The 22,380-nt window shown below is 38.4% G+C and overlaps 1 protein-coding gene across 6 annotated transcripts in view; it reads left to right on the plus strand.

Annotated features, from left to right (window-relative positions):
* Nucleotides 1-22,380, plus strand: part of RALGPS2 (Ral GEF with PH domain and SH3 binding motif 2) — a 112,358-nt gene that overhangs the window by 21,692 nt on the left and 68,286 nt on the right. For all 6 annotated transcript variants that reach the window (XR_005629964.1, XR_005629965.1, XM_039730268.1 and 3 more), the window contains exons 2-5: nucleotides 1,790-1,921; nucleotides 4,491-4,598; nucleotides 13,409-13,459; nucleotides 19,434-19,517. Coding sequence is in view for 4 of the 6 variants with exons in the window: in XM_039730268.1 (XP_039586202.1) it covers nucleotides 1,865-1,921; nucleotides 4,491-4,598; nucleotides 13,409-13,459; nucleotides 19,434-19,517 (300 nt within the window). In the remaining 2 variants the exon portion in view is untranslated. The remainder of the gene's footprint in view (nucleotides 1-1,789; nucleotides 1,922-4,490; nucleotides 4,599-13,408; nucleotides 13,460-19,433; nucleotides 19,518-22,380) is intronic.

Here is a 22,380-nt window from a genome sequence, read left to right on the forward strand (position 1 = left end):
TAAAAATACAGTGGTTAAAAAAACCCCAGATTTTTAAAGGGTAGGGGTTTTTTAGCAGAGGAGATTACTTTGGGATAAATTTACCATTTTGAGCATGTGGGGGGCCTGAAACTGGTGGTGAGATGTGATAGCTCTGTCCTCTACTGTCACTACATAAATGAAACTTGTAACGCATCAGGGTTTTATTTCTGTGCTTCTCCCTTCTGTAAATGAAAAAGCTGCAGGAGAGAGGCATTGGGGAGCTGTGCATTTGGCAATATTCCACAAGACAATCTGAAGGGTAATTGAGATGGGGAAGGACAGGACAGCAGCGACACTCAGAAGGCAGAGATGAGATTTTTTCCTTTATGTGGTCTGTAATTTAAAGCTTAAGTGCAGTTGAATGCATTTTCAGTGGAGGAATCAGTGTTAATTAAAGCACACGGACTGGGAGTGTAACATTAAAGTGAAATGTAGCATCCTCTCTCCTGTGAATGAGAGTTCTGTCCGTTTCCCCAAAACAACAAAGGGTGGAACTGCACAAACACAGCTCAGATGGGACTGGTCATACTCAGAAATACCAGTGGTGTTTGACTGACTTTTGTCATATTGCTCTCTTTGATTGCTTTCCTTTCTGCATTGAATTCTTGTGGAGACACTTTAAAATTTGAGGATGTTTTACTGCTTAAATATTGCTCTTTTTTAAGGATATTTTCTTATTTCAATATTGCAGTTTCTAGCCTTCCAGGATTTTCTGTCTGACATACTCGGTTTAGGTCACTTGGAGATACAGCTTTTCAGATTATTTTATTTCATTCCTTAGAGGCATTAAGTATGAGCTGCTGTAAAACTGTTTTGTCATGTGGAATTACCCAGTTACCTGTCACTCCCCATTTGTTTTCAGACCATGCAATAGCTCTGAATTAAACTACAAACCAAAAGTGAATTTAATAAACAGCAGCAACTTTGGAAGCAGTCACATGTGCTCTAGACATAGATCCATGAAAGCTGATTTATAATAGTTTTCACACTAGAGGGCACTAACAGCTCATTAATTTAAGCACAAACCAATTTTTACTCTGTAACACCGTGGTTGGGTAGTCTTACTCTTTTTATAGTGGATGCCAAAAGCTTCCATTTCTTTGCAGCCTTTTCTCTGCAGAAATGAAAGTCATAGCATTCATGCAAGGATGCATTAAAAGTCAGTGTGTGCAGTTTTCCTTTGTGTGTTTTTTCTGTTTGAAGTTTTTTTACTAAGCAATAGTTTGGGTCATTTGTGGAGAAAAGTATAAATTCCATTTTTACTTTTAATTGCTTTCAATGTAATAATTTTTGCTTAAAGCTAGTGAAGAGTCCTGTAAGACAGGAAGTGATTAGATAATACCTTAGAGTTAGCTAATAGAGTTAACATATATACTGGAATACACTTTTTAAAGCTGGTAATAAAAGGAAAAGCAGAGTATATGAACTGATGTTGCAGACCTCAATTTGTTAGGGCTACTGCATGTATTTACCTATTGATTCCTGGCAGAGGGAAAACAACTGGGGAAAAGAATATGGTAAGTCAATACTGCCAGTGACTGATGGATCTTAATGGAACCTTCAGTTGCTTATGTTGGTTTTAAATAGGTAATTTTAAAATACCTAAATTTTAAAGTACCTAATTTTAAAATTAGGTTAGAATCTGAAGTCTGGACCTCAGTGGTGTAGCCATTTTGGAAGTCCTTTATTTTGTTAATGATTTTAGGCACTGAATGCTGATGAAAACTCCTGCAGAAAGTGGTTTCTGATACCTTTTTGCTCTTTGTAGGAATGGTTATTGGGTTGCCTTGGAGATGATCCTGCTGCTGTAAATGTAGGGCTGAAGATTAATGGTGCGGGCAGTATGGAGCTAATGAACGGACAGTCCAGCGGTGTTAACATTGCAGCTACTGCTTCAGAGGTAAGGACTGGAAACCCCAGTTACTGGCTTACTGAGTACTCCATTTTTACTTTAAGTGCACTAAAATGTGAGTTTTTCTTTTAACAGCTGTCATCCAGCAGATTCTTGTTCTGTGTGTTGGTTTCATACACCCCAGTTTAGTGTGAATAAAATGTAAAGTCCTGAACTTGGCATACCAAAGTAGAGCATGAACTTGCATATACCATAGCCAAAGCTGACTTTTTCCGTGTTCTCTTCCATCACATCTAGACAAGGAAGCTTTTCTTTTCAAGTTTTAACAAGAATAGACACTCTTAGCACATTAAGCTGGCTTGGCAAGGCCGGTGGGAAATGTTCTTTTCTTTGACAGGTACTTGTGTGTGTGTGCTGAGGGGCAGTCTGACACAGCAGCAGTGGAATAAAGTTGTTCCCTTTGTCTCTTGGACTATATTCTGGCATAGGTGGAGGTCCCTCCTGCCCATCAAAGCTTCTGCCCTCTGAAATGAGCAGCTTGTGAGCTGTGTGCATCAGCCAAGCCGTGGAGATTGGCCTCATCTGCTGGTGCCTCTTAGTTTGAAGGGAATGCATTTTTCCATTTGTCATCTGCTTGTTAAGGAAGAGGCTTGGGCTGAAGTTAGAACACTACAAAGTCAATAGGGGGGAGAGCCACAAAGTCCTGACTGAAGTTGCTTCCTTCCGTGAATCTCTGCACTGCACCATGTTTATTTTCATGTTTACAGATGAGTTTTGATAGCAGCTGTGTGTGGTATGCACTTGCATATGGAAATGGAGAGTACCACAAACAAGGTGAAAGGAAAATTAGAGTCTTGTGTTACCAAAAGGAACCAAATAATCTCCACCATAATTTCACAACTATTGTCCAGAAAGCTGGCATCAGTCTCCAAAGATCATTGTTTGTTTTTATATAGATTCTTGTACTCCCCTTATAATTGCCTCATGAATCATTGACTGTTTTTTGGCGTGCACCTGGAAAATTTTCTTGGAGGAAAGCAACCTTTTTACTCAGCAAAATAGTCTTGAATGTTTATGTGATGTCTGATAAAATTGAGCAAAATATATTTTGGCAAAATTACCTTAATTTACTTTAAGCAAGTGATTTTTTTTTTTTCTAGCTTGACTAAGAAGTAGGAAAAAGGATTTGTAACTGAAATGTTTCTGTGAGCATACTGGTTACTGAAAATGCATGTCTGGTATGGAGTTTTTGGTGGTGTTTTCAAAGGCAGATTTTTCAGAGAGATTGTAATCTCAGAATCTAATTAAAAGTGGACATCATTATTAAATAAGTGTTTTCTTCATAATGTGTCCCTATAACAAAAGTGCTTGAAAATGGACATGAGTTTATTTCAACTGGCTGAATTTTCAAGGACCCATGTCCACAGTCTCGAAAGCTTGCAGCATTAGCAGGAAAATGGCACAGATTGTCAGAAAGGGCCTTGATTGTGTTGGCCACCCCAACAATCCCACCCTGTGCATCCCTGGAGAAGTGTCCAAACCCTCCTGGAACTTGGCAGCCTTGGGGCTGTGCCCATTCCCTGGGGAGCCTGGGCAGTGCCAGCACCCTGTGGAGGAAGAACCTTTTCCTCATACCCAAGCCTAACTTCCCCCGACACAACTTCAGGAATGAATAAATAGAAGGTAGGTGTGCATCTCTGTGCTAGAGGAAGTGATTGCTCTTAACACAGATGTGTTGCTTTAATGTGAAAACTGTATATAAAACATATAAAGCCAATATGAAGTGTTTCTTTTTTGAGCCACTTTTATATTTTGCAGGGAAGCAAAATCTTTATTTTGTAGGTAAGTGTTCGTAGAATGATATCCTAGGATCTGTTATTTTTTGTAAATGTGAATTACTGTAATTTAAAAACACTAAAATTCCTTATGCTAAATGTCTTCGGCAGGAACACATGCATCTCAGTGTAATTTTTGTAAGCTTCCATGTTTTTAAGGGAAAGAGGAAGAGAATCGATAACTATTCCCTTGGGGCAGACCCTGTCTTTTTCCTTACCTTTTTTCCATTTGAAATTCAGTGTGACTGTATTGCTTTTGTTGATATAGTTGCTGTTATTACCTTTCCTATCAATAAAATTGGAATTTAATTATGCATTGAAATATAACTATTGTGTTTTGAGGCATTCCTTTGAAATCATGGAATTATGGGGATTGGAAGGGATGGTAAAACCCATGCAGTGCCACCCCCTGCCAGGGGCAGGGACACCTTCCACTACCCCAGGTTGCTCAGAGCCCCATCCAGCCTGGCCTTGGACACTTCCAGGGGCAGCCACAGCTTCTCTGGGCACCCTGTGCCAGGGTCTGCCCACCCTCACAGCAAAATATCTAATCTAACCCTGCCCTCCTTCAGCTAGAAGGAAATCTGTAGAAATCCAGATATTACTTAGAAGGTCTGATTTCTTTCAGAAAAAAGTCTGTTCTGTGACTGAATTTATCCAGTAGAAAAATTATGTGAACAATGACGTTTGGACAGAAATTTTGCTTTTGGGAGTGTAAAAAAGACAAGACAAAAAGAAGAGGACAGGTCCACAACATCCTCAGTGTTTTTTTGTTTCTGCAGAAGAGTAGCAGCTCCGAGTCCTTGAGTGACAAGGGTTCAGCTGAACTGAAGAAGAGCTTTGATGCAGTGGTATTTGATGTTCTAAAGGTCACACCAGAGGAATATGCGGTAAGCAAGTCCAGGAATTCTAATTTGTGTGTGATACTCCTTTGCAGCTTTTCCTCTGCTTCTTTATTTCTGCACTTCTTTTGCCTAATTTCTGTCATCCACGGATTTTAAAAACAGATCCTGTTCTTTAGTTCTTCATTGTCTCTATTCTGTTTGAAATTTGAATTGAAATTAAGTGATCTTTTTGGGTTCTGCTGTCCAGGTATTTTTCATACTCTTATATGTAGCATAGACCAAAGATTCTCAACTTAATTGTGACATGCATATTTTCATTGAAAGGCTATACTTGATCTGTACTTGTTTGTTTTTTTTTTCCTGGAGCTATTTTAATTCTTAACTCTGCTAGTTCCTGCTCTAGGAAGCTTTTCTAGGTTTCTTCTTTTGGCTGCACAGAATAATGAGATGTTTAACCAAAACATTAGTTGATTGTTTTGTTTTGTTTTTACTCCCGTAGAGGTGAGGACAACAGATGGTCCCTCTAAGTGATTCAAGTATGTTGCTAGAAAGATTGCTAAGCTCTTAATGTATTTCCAATTCAAGTGATGAGATGCATGAGGAGTTGTCCTGGGGAGATTATTGATATGGAGTAATACATGTCACAAAATATTCCCATTTAGTTTGTTCTGGTTTGTAATTGTTAATAACTATTTCAGTTAATTATTAATGGCACAATTGATTTTAATGAGAACTCTGAAAATTTAAAGCAGCTGGATTATGAAGTGGTACTTGCACATTAAATTCTTCTTGGCTAAGGATCATAATTAATTATGGGATTTATTCCTGACTGAGGCTCAAGTCATGTGGTTTGGGCCTCTTCCTTGCACTGTTGTCAGGAACAGCTGGGCAATGCATCACCTACTTTCCATGGGAAGATATTTTTTGGGGCTGGCTATCCTTCCAGTTTTATCTTATGATTTCTGTACCTAAAGTTAATCTAAGTACTTAGGGAATCTGGGGCTAGGGACATGAATTCCAGTGGAATTCTGCATTCAGGCCAGAATGAGTTTGTTGAATGGCTCTACTATTTACCAGTGGTAGATGCTGTTGGGCAGCAGAATAGATCAGTCAGTCTCTGTGGAGCTGCTGTCACTCCCTTGGACAGCAGAATATACAGAGGTGCCTTGTCATAGAATCACATTTCATAATTCTTTTGCTCCACCATCTAATCCTTCTTCTCTCAAATGCAGCAACCTTTGACTCCCTGTGCTCTAAAATGTTACCCACTTAAGAAATCTTGGTTAGAAAAAAAATCTGTATTCAAATCCAGTATTTTCCCTGTTTTCATGTTATGCCTCAGAGTGGGTAGAGTTCTACTCACCAACAGGAATCTTTTAATTAAGCATTTCACATTACAGTTGTGAAGCTGTGCCTGTATTTTTGGTTTCTATTACTAACTATAATTTTGCTGTTTTCTTGGTCCTTCAAAAGAAACATTTTTGCTTTCAACCTTTTTCCTTTTTTCAAGTATCTCCTTCTTCATACCAGGTTTTGTTTACTGTAAATCTATATGAAACATGTAGTATTCTGAACAATTGAACAAAATCATCAGTATTCAATCCTTTGGCAAGGAAATAATTGATTTCATTTCTTTTTCAGTGTTTCTTTATACAGATGCACCTCTTTGTTAATGTTTGTTTCCCCAGGCACACGTATCTGCTTTTCCAGTAACACCTTTTGCTTTGAACACTGTCTTTTTCTGGTCATTTTTGCTGAAGATTGTAGAAATGAGTAAATTTGCCAAAAACTTGGGTACCCTGGAGGAAAAGTGTCTTTGACCCTTGTTTTTATTTTCTTGGTCACTTCCTTATTCTTCCTGGGTTTAATCCTGCTATAACAGACAGTTGTGAAATCTTTATCTGGGTTTCATTGTGGATGTGAAGGCCACCAGACTGATGCAGTAGGGCCAGCTCTTGAGGATGTAAAAGTGTGTGAGGTTTCCTGGTGGTGGGTAGTACCTCTTGGGTTGGACATGGATATGCTGCCAGTTGCTTTTTCAAAGTATGAGAAAGCTTCTCATTTAGTGATAGCTCTTATAAAATGGATGCAGTGCAGGCTGCAGACACATCTCTGTGACAGCTGAGTGAATACTGTTTAAAATAATGTCATTTATTTTGAAGTGGTAAACTGATGAAATAATTTGTGGGCTACCTACACAGCTTATTGATTGAGAGGAAGGATAACATGAAAAGCCAGTCAAACAGCAATAAAAGTAAGTTGCTGCACAAGAGGTAGTTAGGCAGCTGTCCTAAATAATGGTTAGGAAGCCTTGGCTCCAATGGAAAAGAGTTCCTGAACAGAGGTAAAGGTGAGAGTTCACTGATCAAGTCAACACAGACATTGTGAGGTCCCATCCTGTACCTTGTGTGATCTGTTTTGATCAGAACAGGTCTGTGTGAACACATGGGAGAAGTACAGTTATGCTGGAGGAAGAAGGACAAAAATCTGAAAGATAGTTGGGTTTGAGATATGCTGGAAATAAGATCCATGCTAGTGATTTCAGTACCAATGAGAGACACAGATGTATTTTCAGTTCCCACTGTCTCAAAGACATCATTATCATTTCAGAACTCTCTCTGTTTAGTCGTTTAGTGGGTAAGAGACCAGTTGGACAACAAAAGGTATTGCTTATAATCCTGTATTTTCAAGAAGCTGCTACCAAGCCAAAGAGAAACCTGAGTGCAGATATTTTTGGTGATTTTATTTCCATTTTCTCCCCTTTGGCAGTCATCTAACACTGTTCTGAGTACACAGGAGGAGTGCTGTTTCATGTAATGGTCCTTTGTCTTATAAGCAAAAGTCTTCCAGCCCTTCACGGGGGCCAGTAATGGAAATTCTTGTTGTAATAGAGGTGTAAGAGTCAGTTGTAGCCTTGTTAGCAGCTGGGTGGTTTTAATTCTTCCCAAGGTTGAAGGCTGCTTTAGAAAGGGCCGAGTTACAGAAACGGGTGAGATGTTCAGGCCCTGCTGCTGCTGTTGCAAATTTATAGTTTGCTTTATCACCTTCCAGCCTACAGAAAGCTTCCAGGGGATGTATTGAATACCTGAGTGTTGCATAGATTTTGGGGAAGAAGAATCCCATTCAATGAGCATGAAGTAGGACACATTTAAGGATTCAATGGCCAGCTTTGTAGATATAACTAGGAAGGAGACCATCTCTGACTTAAAGACCTGCTTTTAGGCTGGTCACTGCTCAGCTCTTTATTCCTGGGCTGGAAGCCACAGCCAGGCTGGTGCCAGGCTTGCCCCGTGGTGTCTGGCCCTGCTGGGGGGGCCGTGCTGTGTCCAGGCTCGGCGTGGTCGCAGTGAATGCTCCCCATTTTCATCCCAGGCAGAAGTGTGGTTTTGAGCACACAGGGCACAATTTGTGGGGGAGGGATCTGTCAGTGATGCAGTGGCAGTGGAAAGGGGAGGCTGGTGAGGCTCGAGGAAAGAAGGAGAATACTTGGGGACACGAGCTCCAAATTAAGGTGCTGGCCAACCTCAGGTTGAGGAAATATTTATTTTTTGCTTTACAGTAAATTCTTATTCCTTAGACAGCTACTGTTTAATTATTAGACTGTTTATTACTTTTTGACTCACTTTTCCATTTTATACTTCGACCTAGCCACGGTGGTGTAAATATTTGAGCTAGAATTAAGGGAAGCGCAGCTGTATAAATCCATTGCTTTTTTTTTTCCCACCTAGTTATCTAAGAAGGATTCTTTATTCTTTGCCCTAGTCCCTGGAAGTGCTATGGAGTACAAGCTCATGCTAAAATGTATGTGTATTTTTTTCTTTTTAATTCTTGTGAAGTTTTGTCAAATGGTTGTTGGAAGAAAATACTGCTTATTTTGGAAACAATGTGCAAATAGACTTTATTTTAAAATGGTTTCAATGAAACAATGAGTTCTTATGACAGTGAAATATCAGATTATCTACATCCTGTTAGCTTTACTTTGCAGAAGAATATTAGAGTAAATATGTTTCCAATGAGAACAAGAAGCAGCAACTTAATTACAGCATGTGGAGGAACTATTAATGATAAAAGTTTTGGAGTGGACTTTGTGAGAAAAAAGTAGAGCTTCAGCACAGGAACTGGAATCCCCTGGTGTTCATTCTGGACAGCAGAATTATTCTCCTACTGATTCTGTGCTTAACAGAGGCTTAGCTATTTTTTCAGTGAGGAAAATATCCTGGCAGCCTAGAGAGACAACACTAAGCCAAGTTGGAAGGCTTAAATGTAATTCCTTCTAGAAATTCAGATTAAGGAACAATTTATGAAGTGCTGCTTCAACCAACATGGCTTCAAGGAAAATCAGGTGATGGCAGTATTCTTCAATGACCAGAATGCAGGCATTTGACTTTTTAAATTCCAAACAGAAACTGAATTTCTCTTTAGACTGAGGCTTTTCTGTCTGGGAGGGAGCAGTGGGGGAAGTGCCCTGTCCTTAGGGTAGGTACATGGCAGGAAAACTTGTAGTACATACAGCAAGTGGCCTGATAGAAAGAGTTCATGCTTGAGAAGGACTAAAAAAGTGGGAATATAGCCCAGGTCCAATGAGAACTTTGATATAGAAATGTGGAGAGGAGCTTAATACAGTGGTCTTAACTGGAAACTAGAAGTTCTTAAGTTATAAGTTTTTGTGAAAAGAGGGTAATCCATGTGTCCTCATAGAAAAGAGAAAAAATCAGGAAATATTTTTGAATTTTATTTCATTAAGCTTCTTCATATTCCTCAAAGAAGCAGCACACAGAAATGTAGTTCTGAGCTGTTTGAATATAACATTTCTGACCCGGCAGACCTCCCCGAGAGAGGGGTAAAACCTCTTTATATGAAGCTGTGTGGTAATAATTTTAGTATTTTGAAGTACTTAATTGTTAACAAGTCCAACTTCTCAACACCCATGAGAGCTAAAATATTTTTACACCTGGCTGTTGGAGACTCCCCAGGCAAGCTCTTTTCTATACATGCAAAACTCCTGTGGCTGTGAAGGGGTGGGGAAGTGTCTTCCAGCAGCCATTTCAGTGTGTTAATTGGAAAATGATCATGCACCGCTTTTAAAAGATGGTTTTGCCTTGTGCAGCTCTTGAAGTGGTTGAGAATTGGAAAATAAAAATGTGATGTATTAAAAACATACCATTTTCACTTATATTCTAGAACTGTTATCTAGGATCTAGGGCAAACAGAAACAAAACCTCCATTCAGCTGACCCCGTGCAATGATGAAATACTTTATTATCTAAATGAACTTGGTAAAGATATCACTTCTGGAAAGAGAGAAAATACCAAGTTTCCCTATCTCTACATAATCAGAATGCTTATTTAAATGATAAGTAAGGACAAGTTCTTAATTTTGTATTGCGCATGTAATTATTTTTATTTTTTTAAAATCTGTGCAGCTGGCAGTTCCAAAACCAGAAAAGTTATGGTTGGCGTGCTTCATGTAACAAGTTGATTTGAACACTTATAATTTTTGGTTTGAATATTAAAGCATTAAACCACATTTGGGAGAGGGAAGCTCTCCAAGAATTTGTATTGGCTGGGTTAAGGAGCTGGAGTGAGAAAAGTTAGTGCATTGTATCTCTCTCTCTTGCAGAAACCAAACTAGGGGCTTTGTTTATTGGGGTTCAGGTTCCCCTTGAGAGGGTCAAAGCAGAAGTTTTTGTTGCTGTTAAGAGTTGAGCAATGGCACATAACATAAATCTCAAATAATTTTTGAAGCTTTGTAATTTCAAGTGCTATTAATTAGACTGCCAGACTTTCAGTCTGCTTTATTTGCTTACTTAGCAGTGAGCGAGCATGTTTTAAAATAATAAAAATTCAGTCATTAGAATTAAAAATATAGACTTATAAATACGAGCTAGTTAATGTTTCAAAAAATCTGTTTTGTTAAATGTAGTTTTAGACTCTAATGTGAGTTTCTGTCATATCTACAAACTCAAATGGCTTTTTAGCAATCAAGTTAGATATTCAGCTCTCAGTGGCTTGGTTCATTTGAGTTCTGAGCAATTTACTAAGCCCTGGGAACTCGTAAGGGAAATTTCAAGCGCCCTAGGAAAGGAACTGCAATAATAGATGTTTCTTGACCTGGTGCGTCTGTGATACAGTGTTACTTAATGTTTTAATAAAAGCAAAAATGTGTCAACCAAGCAAAGAAAAACCCCATCAGCCTAATGTCAACATGGTGCTAGAAAAAAAAGAGGTTTCTCTGTTACAAGTAACCAGAAGTTTTTTTAATTGGTTTTAATAAAAGCAAAAATGTGTCAAGCAAGCAAGGAAAAAACCCCATCAGCTTAATGTCAACATGGTGCTAGAAAAAAAAAGAGGTTTCTCTGTTACAAGTACCAGAAGTTTTTTTAATTGTCAGACTTTTAAAAATATTGTAATGTATTTAATAACAATTTCAAATATATTTAATAATGACCACTAATCCTGAACCCTGATACTTGTGTGTTTTGTTGGTGTTAAAATGTCCTTTTCAAATATCCCTGTTTAAAATGTATGCATTTATTTTGATATATGAATTCGCGTGTGAAGTTCTAATACTACTTTTTATTTCACAAGTATTTTGTATTGATCTTGTCTTAAAGTAGTGATTTGTTTAAGAGTCACTAGTGAAGCAGGTCAAATTTAGCTAAGGTAGTTCAGGCTGATGAAGGGGAGGGATTCTGGAGGGCTAGCAAGAAAGACAACATTTATCTTTAAGTCTTCTCTCTTCAGTGTGAACAAATAATCAGTTTCCTGGCTTATTTTTATTGTGCTGTTATTGCAATCTTGTTTTAGTGAGGAGAATTTGCTGTGAAATGTTAAGGAGGGCTAGCAAGAAAGACAACATTTATCTATTTATCTTTAAGTTTTCTCTCTTCAGTGTGAACAAATAATCAGTTTCCTGGCTTATTTTTATTGTGCTGTTATTGCAATCTTGTTTTAGTGAGGAGAATTTGCTGTGAAATGTTAATAACTGTTGAAATGTCCGTGTCTTTTGTAAGGATCTTTTAATGTGCCTTCTATTTGAATTTTATTGAACTGCCCATTCTTTTCACTTCATCTTCCCAAACCCAACCAATTTTGCTATTAATTTGCTTTACTGAGAAGCTTAATGATGCACCCACTCCCAGAAATAATGCGTTTTTGAGGAAGCTTGATAAACTTAGGTACTCAGATGGGAGGCTGGAGATGGAGTTCAGTGCCTGCTAAACCAATTTTACTAATAATTTGCTTTATTGAGAAGCATAATGATGAAATAATGTGTTTCTGAGGAAGCTTAATAAACTTAGGTACTCAGATGGGAGGCTGGAGATGGAGTTCAGTGCCTGCTGTTCCAGGCCTGGGTTCCTCATCTCCAGCCACTCTCCTCAAGGCTGGAGCTGTGCCTGGGGTTGTTGTGATCCAAGGGCAGGACCCAGCCCTTGGCCTTGTTGACCCTCATGCCACTGGCCATCGATCCCACCTGTCCAGATGCCCCTGCAGGCTTCCTGCCCTCCAGCACATGGACATTCCAGCCCCACCAGGGGTGTCTGGGGAAAGATCAGCCCACTAGAGCAGAGACCAGGACACAGAGTGTGTAAAAGTGAAACGTGTAAAAGGGCTTGTTATTTCTCTGGTGTTGTACTGCAAAATTCCAGAATATTGTGTCAGGGTGTTGGTTACAGACAAATTATATTTATAATTTTTTATGTTTATCTTTGATTATCAGAATTCCTATCTAAAAACACATTTAGAGGTCAAGATGTGCTACCAAATATAGATTGGGTTGTCTTTGCAAAACACATCTTACCTCATTAGAGCAGGTACATCTCTGTAGTTGCTGACTTTCACCTAGAGCATCCCCAGTTAAAATTCTCCTGCAAGGTTGGCTTTCTCTGAGGAGCTGAGCCACCATCCACAGTGGCATCCAGGGGCAGTTGCAATTTGTGAGAGTCACAAAGCTGTCAGTGTGTGCCTTGGAGTGTATATATGGGGCACTGCTGTTTTCAAGGAAATGGGAATAAAGCCATGCAGCTGACAGCTGAGGGAACAGAACAAGGTCCCTGGGTTCATTATTAAATGAAAATTTGTGATACCTAACTCAGATGGCACTGGTATTTCTGGGCTGCCTTTGAAAGAAATGTTTCGGTTTTTTTCTAGATGTATAGGCTGTCAGCAATCCCAAAATGTGCAGGATTAATAAATATAAAATAAGGTTCTGTGAATATATTTCAAAATGCAAAACCTGGTCTTTGACTTTACTCTTTTCAAAGCTAAGCAAGCATCCCAGAATGAAAATGCATTTATTGACTCTGCCTTGCTGGAAAAGAAGACTGTGTTGAATTTTAACTGTTGCTGAGCAACTGAACAATTGCTTTGCTTTGTTACTCAAACATGGTTCAGGTATTGATTGAAAAGCTGTAGGGATGTTTCAGAATTGTGTAGCTGGACTAACATTCAGAGTTTGGAGAGAAGCTACCCTTGAGCAACTGCAGTCAGTTCCTTGTCTTTTGGGGGAGGCTCTTCTGTTGTATTTCTGAGTTCAAACTCTTGCCTGTGTAACTGCAGGACTATGCTGCTGAGAATAATTTCTCATAATTTGTTTATTATTTGTGCATGTAAAGCTGGGAGCACATTTTTCTTTGGTTTTGGAGGATGACCCTGTGGTAGAAGCTGAAACTTATGAAATTAGTTATCAAATGAAAGCCAAGTAAAAAAAGGAAACAGAACAAATGCTGTTCTTAAGCAGCACAGCACCTGAATGGAATGCAAGGGTTAAGGTTAGGGTTGCAATGCAAGGTTGAAAGGCAAGGATTAGGGTTAATTTTGATCTAAACTTCTGTTTTTTTGAAATTTTTGTTCCAGGGTCAAATAACACTAATGGATGTGCCTGTATTTAAAGCAATTCAGCCAGAGGTAAGTATTTCATTAGCTTTGTTTTTCAGTTTAAATAAGAAAAGTGATGCCAGAGTATAAATTCTGGAATTTCCAAGTACATGTCTATAAATCTTAATTTTTTTCCCCAATCCATACATTTCTGAAGCAGATGGTTTTTTAACAGAAAAATATCTGGAGCTAAAAGCCTGTTTGGGGACTGATATTGGTATTTAATTCAGCTTGTGCTGGAGATGAAGCATGTGGGATTTAGTGTTTCTGAATGACAAACATCCTGATTTGATAATTCTGATCATAATGTTTTAGGTTTGAGCTACTGATACATGTTTTAATATTTCATCCTGTCCCATGTTTCCATAACTGCTTCACATCTCCTTTGGCAAAATGAAAATGGTTGTAGTGGCACTCGAGATGTGTGTGATCTGTTGGGATAATACATTGATGATTTGTGTTCTCTCGTTTGTTTTTATGTAATGCCATATTCCTTTCAGATTTTAGCTGACTTGAGCTCATTTCAGCATCTTCAAAGTGACTGTAATAAATGATGAATTTGTTTCTCCTCATGTCTGTATCATCAGCATTTTCCTGTGGGCATTGTTTTGCACTTTGAGGGCTTATTTTTCAGTTTATTGTGCATTTTATCAGTACTGTGGAAGTCTTTCTCAGGTCAGTCACTTCAGTCCATCACAAACTATTTCACTGGCAGCAGGTTTGTTATGTCACTCTTGTGGCTGCTGAAGAATATTGTGCTTCAAGTGGAGAAACCAGCTCAATCCCTTGGCTGTGATTATTGATTTCATAAATTGTTACCTGGGAATTTTTTTAAGGCTGCTGTTTGATCTGTACTTGAAGATGTCATGATTCAGCTTTCATAGTATTTCAGCCAGGTATTTCCCAGCACTTGTGGATCTGTGTGTGATTTTTGGTTCATTTCTTAGTTTGTTGGTTTGGGTTTTTGGAGTTTTTTGTTGGTTTAATCCTTCAGAGAGTTTTCCATTTGATCTGGTTTGAACCTTATCACAGCAGTACATAACATTAGCAAAAGTAGTACATAGACATGCATATGAGGAAAACATTTAAAAGAGTCAGATAAAAGGGCAAAATGCTTTAAAGCTTTGGAGAGGAGCTTTAAAAAAAATCCTATTGGAAGATCAGGATAAACATATTCTGCCAGTTAAAGGCACTCCAAGGCTATTCAGAAAAAATATGAGTGTAGGCAGATATACCTGCAAAGTAATTATTTATAAGAAATCTCTATAAGAATAAGAACAAATTAATAAGAAAAATTGGTGTGATGCCTTCACTGGAAAATACCCATGAGGAAGGGTGGCTGTTTGACTCTTTGGGGTGTTTGCACACAAGCAGCTGAAGGCTCTGACAGTGTGCAGGGGTTACTGTGCATCAGTGCTCCTGCACTGTATCAGAGGCTGGTGTCTCATGTGTCTCTAAACTGTGTTCATCCCCTGAAGAAAAGGGCTATAACATCAGCTCTCACATCAGAAAAGGCTAAACACAATTAAAATGCTTTTCTCTTGGTTTGCAGAAGGGAATATCGGATGTGGAAGGCTGAGTTTACCTCAAGGCATCTTGACAGCAGGTTAATGAAGTGGTGTAGATTTCTGAGCTTCCTTCAAGCTTCTACCAGCCTGTGCCATAGCCATATCTTATTCAACTTGTAAATCTTTATCCATCCCTGGCATGTAGACTCAAGCATTGTGGAGTTTGTAATTAGAAAACAAAACACCATTGAGCTGATTTCACCTGTATGAAAGGGTTCCTAAACTGAGTCTTCAATGGGTGACTGAAAGGCATTGATAGAATTGGGGTTTTTCATTCTAAGTGTTGACACTGAATTTCACAGCTCTCAGCTGTGTGCCTGGTGGGAGATGATGAGCAATGTTTTTCCCCAGTGTGCCATGATTTAAAAACAGGGTGTTTATTGCAATTTATAATTCACCAGCAAATCTTCATTACACAGGTTGTGAATCGCCCTTTGCTTCCCAAACTGCAAATGGTATCTGAATTAAAGTTTTTAGCCTTTAATGTGTGTTCATTTATTTTCTCAAATAGAGTTTCTGAAATATGTACTCTGAGATGCTTAATTTTTTTAATTGCTGGAGATGAATTTTCATTTTTAGCCTGTGTGAGCAGTATTCTTTTAATTTCTTTTAAATTGTGTTGCACCTTCCTCATTGTGTTAATATATTTATTAAATTATTACAGGTGGCTTTTTTTAAATAGAAAGCAACACCCGAATTTCATCTTGATTATCTTAACAAGAAAAAAAGAGCTGAATAACACTTTCCAAAGCAATATGTAGTAGTTTTCTTTAAACATCAAAATCAGTAAACGTGCTTACAGCACACTTACATACTTTGGCAGTCTTTTGCCTCTATCTGTAGCAAGTAAATATAATTATTTCTGTGTATATTCAAATTTCTTAGCAATATTGTGGTTTCACATGTGTGCTCAAGTTCCTCCATGCTGCCCACTACAACTCACCATTTCATGCTTAGTGAAGAAAACAGGCTGGAAGTTTAGTGTTGCCTGCAGAATCTGGGATTAAGTGAAGTGGTGGATCTCCTTACATTTGAGATGAGCCAGAAGCAGAGACTTGAACCATTACCATGGTTAGATACTCTTTAGTGACACGATCCTCTGCCTGAGCTGAATGCAGGCTGTGTCACTCCTGGATTCTGGAAACCACCTTCCTTCTTCATTAAAAACACCTGCAAGTTACTTCTGAGAAAGGAGAAGGAATTACTGATTGTTTGTAAATAAATAGTGTGCTGCAGCATAAAAAATAAACCTTATAAAGAACACACTTCTCTGACATAAACATCTGTCTGTATGAAAGCAGCCAATTTGCATTTTAATTTTTAGTGGAAAAAAAAATTACAGAGTTCCCCCAGTCAGTCATAAGATTTCCTTCTCTTCCCTGGGAATTGCAAGTGGTAGGTTGGTTTTTGTTCTCTCTCTCTTGTAGTGGTTGTGGCTTTCTAGAGAGCAGTGACTGCAAAGCTCTGCTTTACTGTAAAAGAAGGGAGTTTTAGACTTGCTTGGCTGTGCTGCTGGTAGTTGTGTTAGCATTAAATAGCAGCCACATGACCCCTTGCAGAACACATCAGCTTGCTTTTTTTGGAAAATCTGATCACTTGCTTTACATGGTTTAGTACATCATCCAAAATTATTTGCCCATGTGTTCATATTGAAAACCTCTACTGAGTTACTGTCTTTAACCTCTTCGTCCCCTCTGCAGGCAGTGAAAAAAAAATTCACTTACTGAGTAGGATTAATCTCTGCTTACTCTGAAGTTGTAGAAGAGTTCCACAATTAATCCTTGCTTCTTCTCTCCTCCTTTTGAAACTTTCCCTTTGACCTAAATAAAGGTTTTTGTGAGAAACACGATTTCGCTCTCTGCTGTGTAGTGCAGGTTATAATTTAAATGTTCCCACAGTATTTTGTTAAGGAAAATAAAATGCTATGTATTCAAAACCAGAACAAGTTACAGAGAAAGTTCAGTTTTTGTATTCTTGATCCTATGTCTTTCAGTTTTTTAGATCAGTTTAAATGTACCACATTAAGTAAGAAATTGGTGGTTGTAGTGATGTAGCTCCTGTTCCTGAGCTGACGGGCAGACTGAGGAAATAATCCTGGGGAGTACTTCAGGTTTGAAACTTCTGGTGCAAAAAGTAGAATCCTAGAGGAAGATCAAGAAATAGAGTAAGTAAGAAATAGACAGCACAGCCTATTTAGCAGAGAAGTGGGTATTTTTGTAGAAGGATAAGAGTGGTTTCTCAGTTCCAGTGTGGTGTGTGTTTCATTGCCATCATGAGTGCACTCAGATGTGTCCTTGTTGGGACTGTGTGGCACCACTCCAGGCCAAACGCAGGGAGGGCAAACACCTTGGTGGCTGCTCTTCTGCTGGTGGCATCTTGGGGCAGTGCCACAGGCAGAGAGCTGACACAGACAAGTTCTGGTAAGGGGCAGGAGGGTTCTGAGCAGGGGTCCCCTGAGGCAGAAAGGTCAGGTGGTCACCTGGGAGACCTGACAGGCAAAGGGAAACCACTCTTCTTTTGGTTTGAAGAAGAGAGAAAAAGTTGGCTGCCCAAGGGAGAGGGGTCTTGCAAGTGTGATGAGGAAGTGTTTCCCACATTTCCTAAAGGGAGGGCGGGAAATGCTTTTGGAACTTTGAAAGCTCTGCCTCTCTTGTGTCTGTCCCTGAACAGTGGTGTGGATGCCACCCTAGGCTGTTGAAGAATCAGAACTGATAGCACAGGTCCTGAATGCCTGTGTGCCTCTACACCTCTGGAAAAAGCTTTGGATGTGTGTCTTCCCAGGCAGAAGCAGAATCTTTTGTTTCGCAGTATTCCCAAATCTGTTGCCACTGATGTCTGTACCTTTTGGGCCCTTAGCTGTACAGGGCAATGGGGGGCTTCTGCCTAGAATCATTAGGAGTTTTTCACTCTGTGATGAGAATTGCAGTTGAGGGACACGGCCTGAATTTGTAAGAAATTCCCATCTTTTCCCTGAACCTGCGGTGATAACTCATTTTTTCCCACTGCTAAGGAAGGGTTATCAGATGCCAGTAAATCAATTCCCTTGTGTTCCTCCAAGTGCAGAGCTGTGATTCCAGCGGAAACTGGAGATGCTGAGGGATAGAGAATTTAATCAAGAGTCTCTTGAATGGCTCCAGTAGCCTGCTCTCTTTGGAACAGGAGTAATTCAGGGCTGTGTGCTTGTCTCGTGGACACTCGTTGAAGTGGAGGTGTAAGGACAGGGGCATGTGCTTTCCTGTGCTGAGCATGCCAGGTCTTCCAGAGTAGATTTAGGTGGTACAACTTTCTAGTGAAATTTGAAGGAGTAGCCCTAAATACAAACCCAGAAATTCTGCATTCTTTGCAGTGACTGGCCAAGAATCTCTGGGTCTTCTCTAACAAATACCAGCACACAAACTTCAAGTAGAAGAATTCAGGGTGCCTCTTACCTGGCATGAGATTCTTTAGTGGTTTTGGGACATTGGTTGGAAAGATCCTAAGAAGTTTCTGATTTTAAAAAGTAAAAAAATTAGAACTGAGACTATCCAGATACCAAATTCTTTTAAACTGTGTCTCAAATGGCACAATTATTGGTTACGTGTTGAGTCATCTTATCTAAGTTATGGGGTAGCTGGATGTGTAGTGTGGATGTGGCTCAGTGAGGAGTTTTCAGCATGGTAATAAAACTGAGAGCACTTCAGAGTGGATGATCTGGAAGGAAGACATTAATAAGTAAAAAGGAAGGGCTGTACTTTGCTATTATGCCACTTGAATAATTAAGCTGCCTCTATTTTGATTCTTTTTCTTGATAGCACTGTGGAACACTTTGTGTGCCGAATTCTGTCTTTGCATCTATTCATGTGCTGTTGTATACAAATGGAAGAGCTCATTTTGCTGCATTTAGTTATTTATGATTTTAATGAAAACTTCATAGTTAAAATTAAGTGATAGTAAATAAGATGATGCAGTTTCCTAAAATAGGCTCCTTTGGAAGGGAAAATTGAAAATAGTGTTTCTTTTGTTGTTACTGCAAATGATGACACTTTTTTGTTATTTCTTTAATGCAACGTGCCAAGCTAAAAACATGTCTTAGATTGAGTTAACTAGGTGTATGATCTCTTTTAATAGCTTCAGAAAGTGATTAAAAACAAAAGGACATTTGGCTCTCTAGCTCAGATTCATGTTTGAAGCAGGATCTTCTGTGGTAACAAAATTAGGAAAGCTCTAAATCAGCAAAAGATGAATTGTAATAATCAATAACTCAACACAATTCAGAAATTACACTTGTGGAATCTCAGTTTTCAGATGGAATCGGAACAAGTGTAACTGTATTACTTCAATGTGTTGTTGCTCTGTTATTTTAAAACTTACAAGATTTGTGTCTCTATATGCCTTTGGCTCTGAACATGTGTTATGCACTAAATTAAAGAAGTGAATTTTCATCCTTGTTCTCCCAGGAGCTGGCAAGCTGTGGCTGGAATAAAAAAGAGAAATACAGTTCTGCACCCAATGCTGTTGCTTTCACCAGAAGATTCAATCATGTGAGTTATTTTTTTCCAGCATTATTACATGTACACATTTCAGAAAGTCTGTGGGATTAAGTGTTCTGGCACATCACTTTTATTTTGGATCACAGCTGATTACTTGACAACTTAAGGAACTCCTTTTAGCAACTACTTTATCTGTAGGATATGCAGAAAGGCCAAACCAGTGTTGAAGAAATATTCTGTTTTAAATAGCAGCAATCGATGAAAAGTGCACATTTTCTCCAGAACTGCTGGCTGTCTTTTATATGAAGACAGAATCATAATTACAGGTTAAAGGCTTGCCATACAGGATTTCTGGACTAGTAATTAGATGTAATTTCCTTCTGTGTTAGTTGAGTGTCTTATGCTTCACATAGATATTTTTGTCCCTAGAAATAGAAGCCTCTTGTTAGCATAGGTACCTTTTTAAGGTGATTCTAGGGAAACTTTTGAAAATTCCAAACAGTTTTTCTCTGAAAAACTTGTTCTTTATCTCTCTATTTCACATAATTTTTAGGAAGTATATTTGAGATTTATGGTTTTTTTTACTCAACTATTTCTCTGTATAAAATCAACTCTTAAAAGGAAAACCGAATTCTCCCTTTCTTCACAATTAAAGCTGGAGGAGTCCAATTATGGAGTTATCCAATCATGTCTCAAAACTGTGATGCTCTTTTTAAGTAATGTCATATTTTCTGTTTCAAATGAAGTAATTCTATTACTCTCATCTCTCATCTTGTAAATGTTTAATAATGTCTCAAACTTACAAGCTGTCTTGCAGAACTAACCTCTGTGCCCAGTCTCAGGCTTAAGAGATCTTTGTTAATTATCTGAAACTCAGACCAAACCTCTCAATTTTTCACGGTTTTTTTCCTACCAATTCTTATGTATTTTCTCACTTTTCATGATTGCTCTCACTGAGGATATGATCAAATCCTATTATTTTTCACTGACAACACTTAAAATATTTTTTAACCTACTGAGTGAAATGCTTGTCTGGCTTTGGGTCTTGGACCAGAATCTTGCCTGATTCTGCACTGGACTGCAGAGAAAATGTTACACTGCAAACTTTCTGTGACTGTACCGTCATTGAGATCCTGGGGAGTTTGGTCAGGAATTGGCGAAATTTTCTTAATTTTTTTTGTTTGTTTGTTTCTTTTGATGGGTAATCATTTTGATCCTGGGGAGTTTGGTCAAGAATTTGGGAAATTTTCTTAATGTGTTTTTTTTTTGTTTGTTTGTTTCTTTTGATGGGTATTTGTTGTTGTTTTTTTGTTGTTGTGTTTTGTTGTTGCTGTTCTGCATTTAGTTGAAATTTTCCTGATCTAGCTTTTGAAGTTGCTCCTGTTAGAATGTATAGGCTGCTATAAAAACATTCATGATTTTGACACTAATCTCACTGATTCCAACATTTGCTGCCTTGCTTATTCATGGAAGTTGACTCTTCAAAGAAATGTTTCGTTTTGATGAATATTGTGGAATGTTTTTGTGGTAAAAAACCATGTGAGGCAGTGTAACCCATCAAGGACTTCACTTCTCAGTTGTCGTTATGTGCTCTGCTGAAGAACTGCAAGAACTGCCTGAAGTCAGCTTCAGACATACTAAAGAATTGGTAAAATATGCTCATAGCCAGAAGGAAGGAGGGAAAACCTTAGCATGGGAATAAGGACTTCTACAAAGTTTGTATCAGCCTTTGTTCTGGCTTCAAGGAAGCCCTCAGTGTAGGAGTAGAGAGGGAAAAGGACAGATATTGTTTCTGTTCCACTTACCTGGGGTTTTCTAATGCTTAGTCCTTAATAAACAATCAGGAAAGTCACAGGGACTGGTGGCCTTGTCAGGCAGGAATACATATCAGAAAATTTTGTTAACCTTTGAATTTTCACTGGGGTTAAATAAAGCATTATGCATCTGTCTCTTCCCTTTTTGCCCCCAGCTTGCCAAAGGAAAACCATGAACAGCTCTCACTTCTTAAATAAAGAGAATATGAAATTGCTACCAGCTGCTTCACAGTGAAGTGATGTGCAGGTAGCATTTTGGAAGCAGTGATGATTCTGTACAGTTGATTACATTCCACTGAGGATGAAGTCAGGCAGTTCCAGCATTAGTTATGGGATAATTGGATGTGCCTGTGAAAACAGATTGAGTTCAGGCAACAGCAATCAGTGGAATCCTTCCATGCCAGGACTCTCCTGTCCTTGGAGAATTCATTGTTGAGTGGTATCCCACATAGATCTACAAATATAATATTGAATTTTTAAAAATTATATAACTTAAGGTGCTAGTTTTGTATTAATTGATATTTAGTGAGGAAGGAAAAAGCCTTTTTTTTTTTTAACTCTGACTCTCTCATTTCCAGCTTTCTTCTGAAGGTGAGTTGTAGACTTGCTGTTACTGGTAAACCTCTCAAAGTGCACAATTGCCAAGTTCACTTACTAGATCATTGTCTTACCTTTTGAAAATAAGCATTTATCATTTGTTTCAAATAAACAATTTTTCAAAGGTAAAGTGTAAAGGTCACTATTGGTCTTTTGATTATCAGAGTCCCTCAACTGAAAACCTCTTTCTTGAGGTTTTTATTTAAATAGGAGTGGAACTTGCTGCCAGAAAGCTTAAAATATTAGAGAAACTTGTCAGCTAGATTCAGTACATTGGAACAATTTTAAAGGAAGAGATCCCACTTGCCAAAGGAAAATTTTATGTTTTACTGGCTGTTTTTATAGGTGTTTTTCACGTTTTTTGCATCCCTTTTTAACCCAAATGCAAACATTGTTGCTGGTTGATGTTGGTATAATAACATTTAAATGCAGCAAGAGAGGAATATATGGAACAAATATGTATTTTTTATGTAAAGAATGAAACAAAAGTATTTTATTTAAAT

Source organism: Passer montanus, unplaced genomic scaffold, assembly GCF_014805655.1.
Source record: "Passer montanus isolate IOZ18808 unplaced genomic scaffold, ASM1480565v1 scaffold71, whole genome shotgun sequence".
Taxonomy (NCBI): Eukaryota; Metazoa; Chordata; class Aves; order Passeriformes; family Passeridae; genus Passer; species Passer montanus.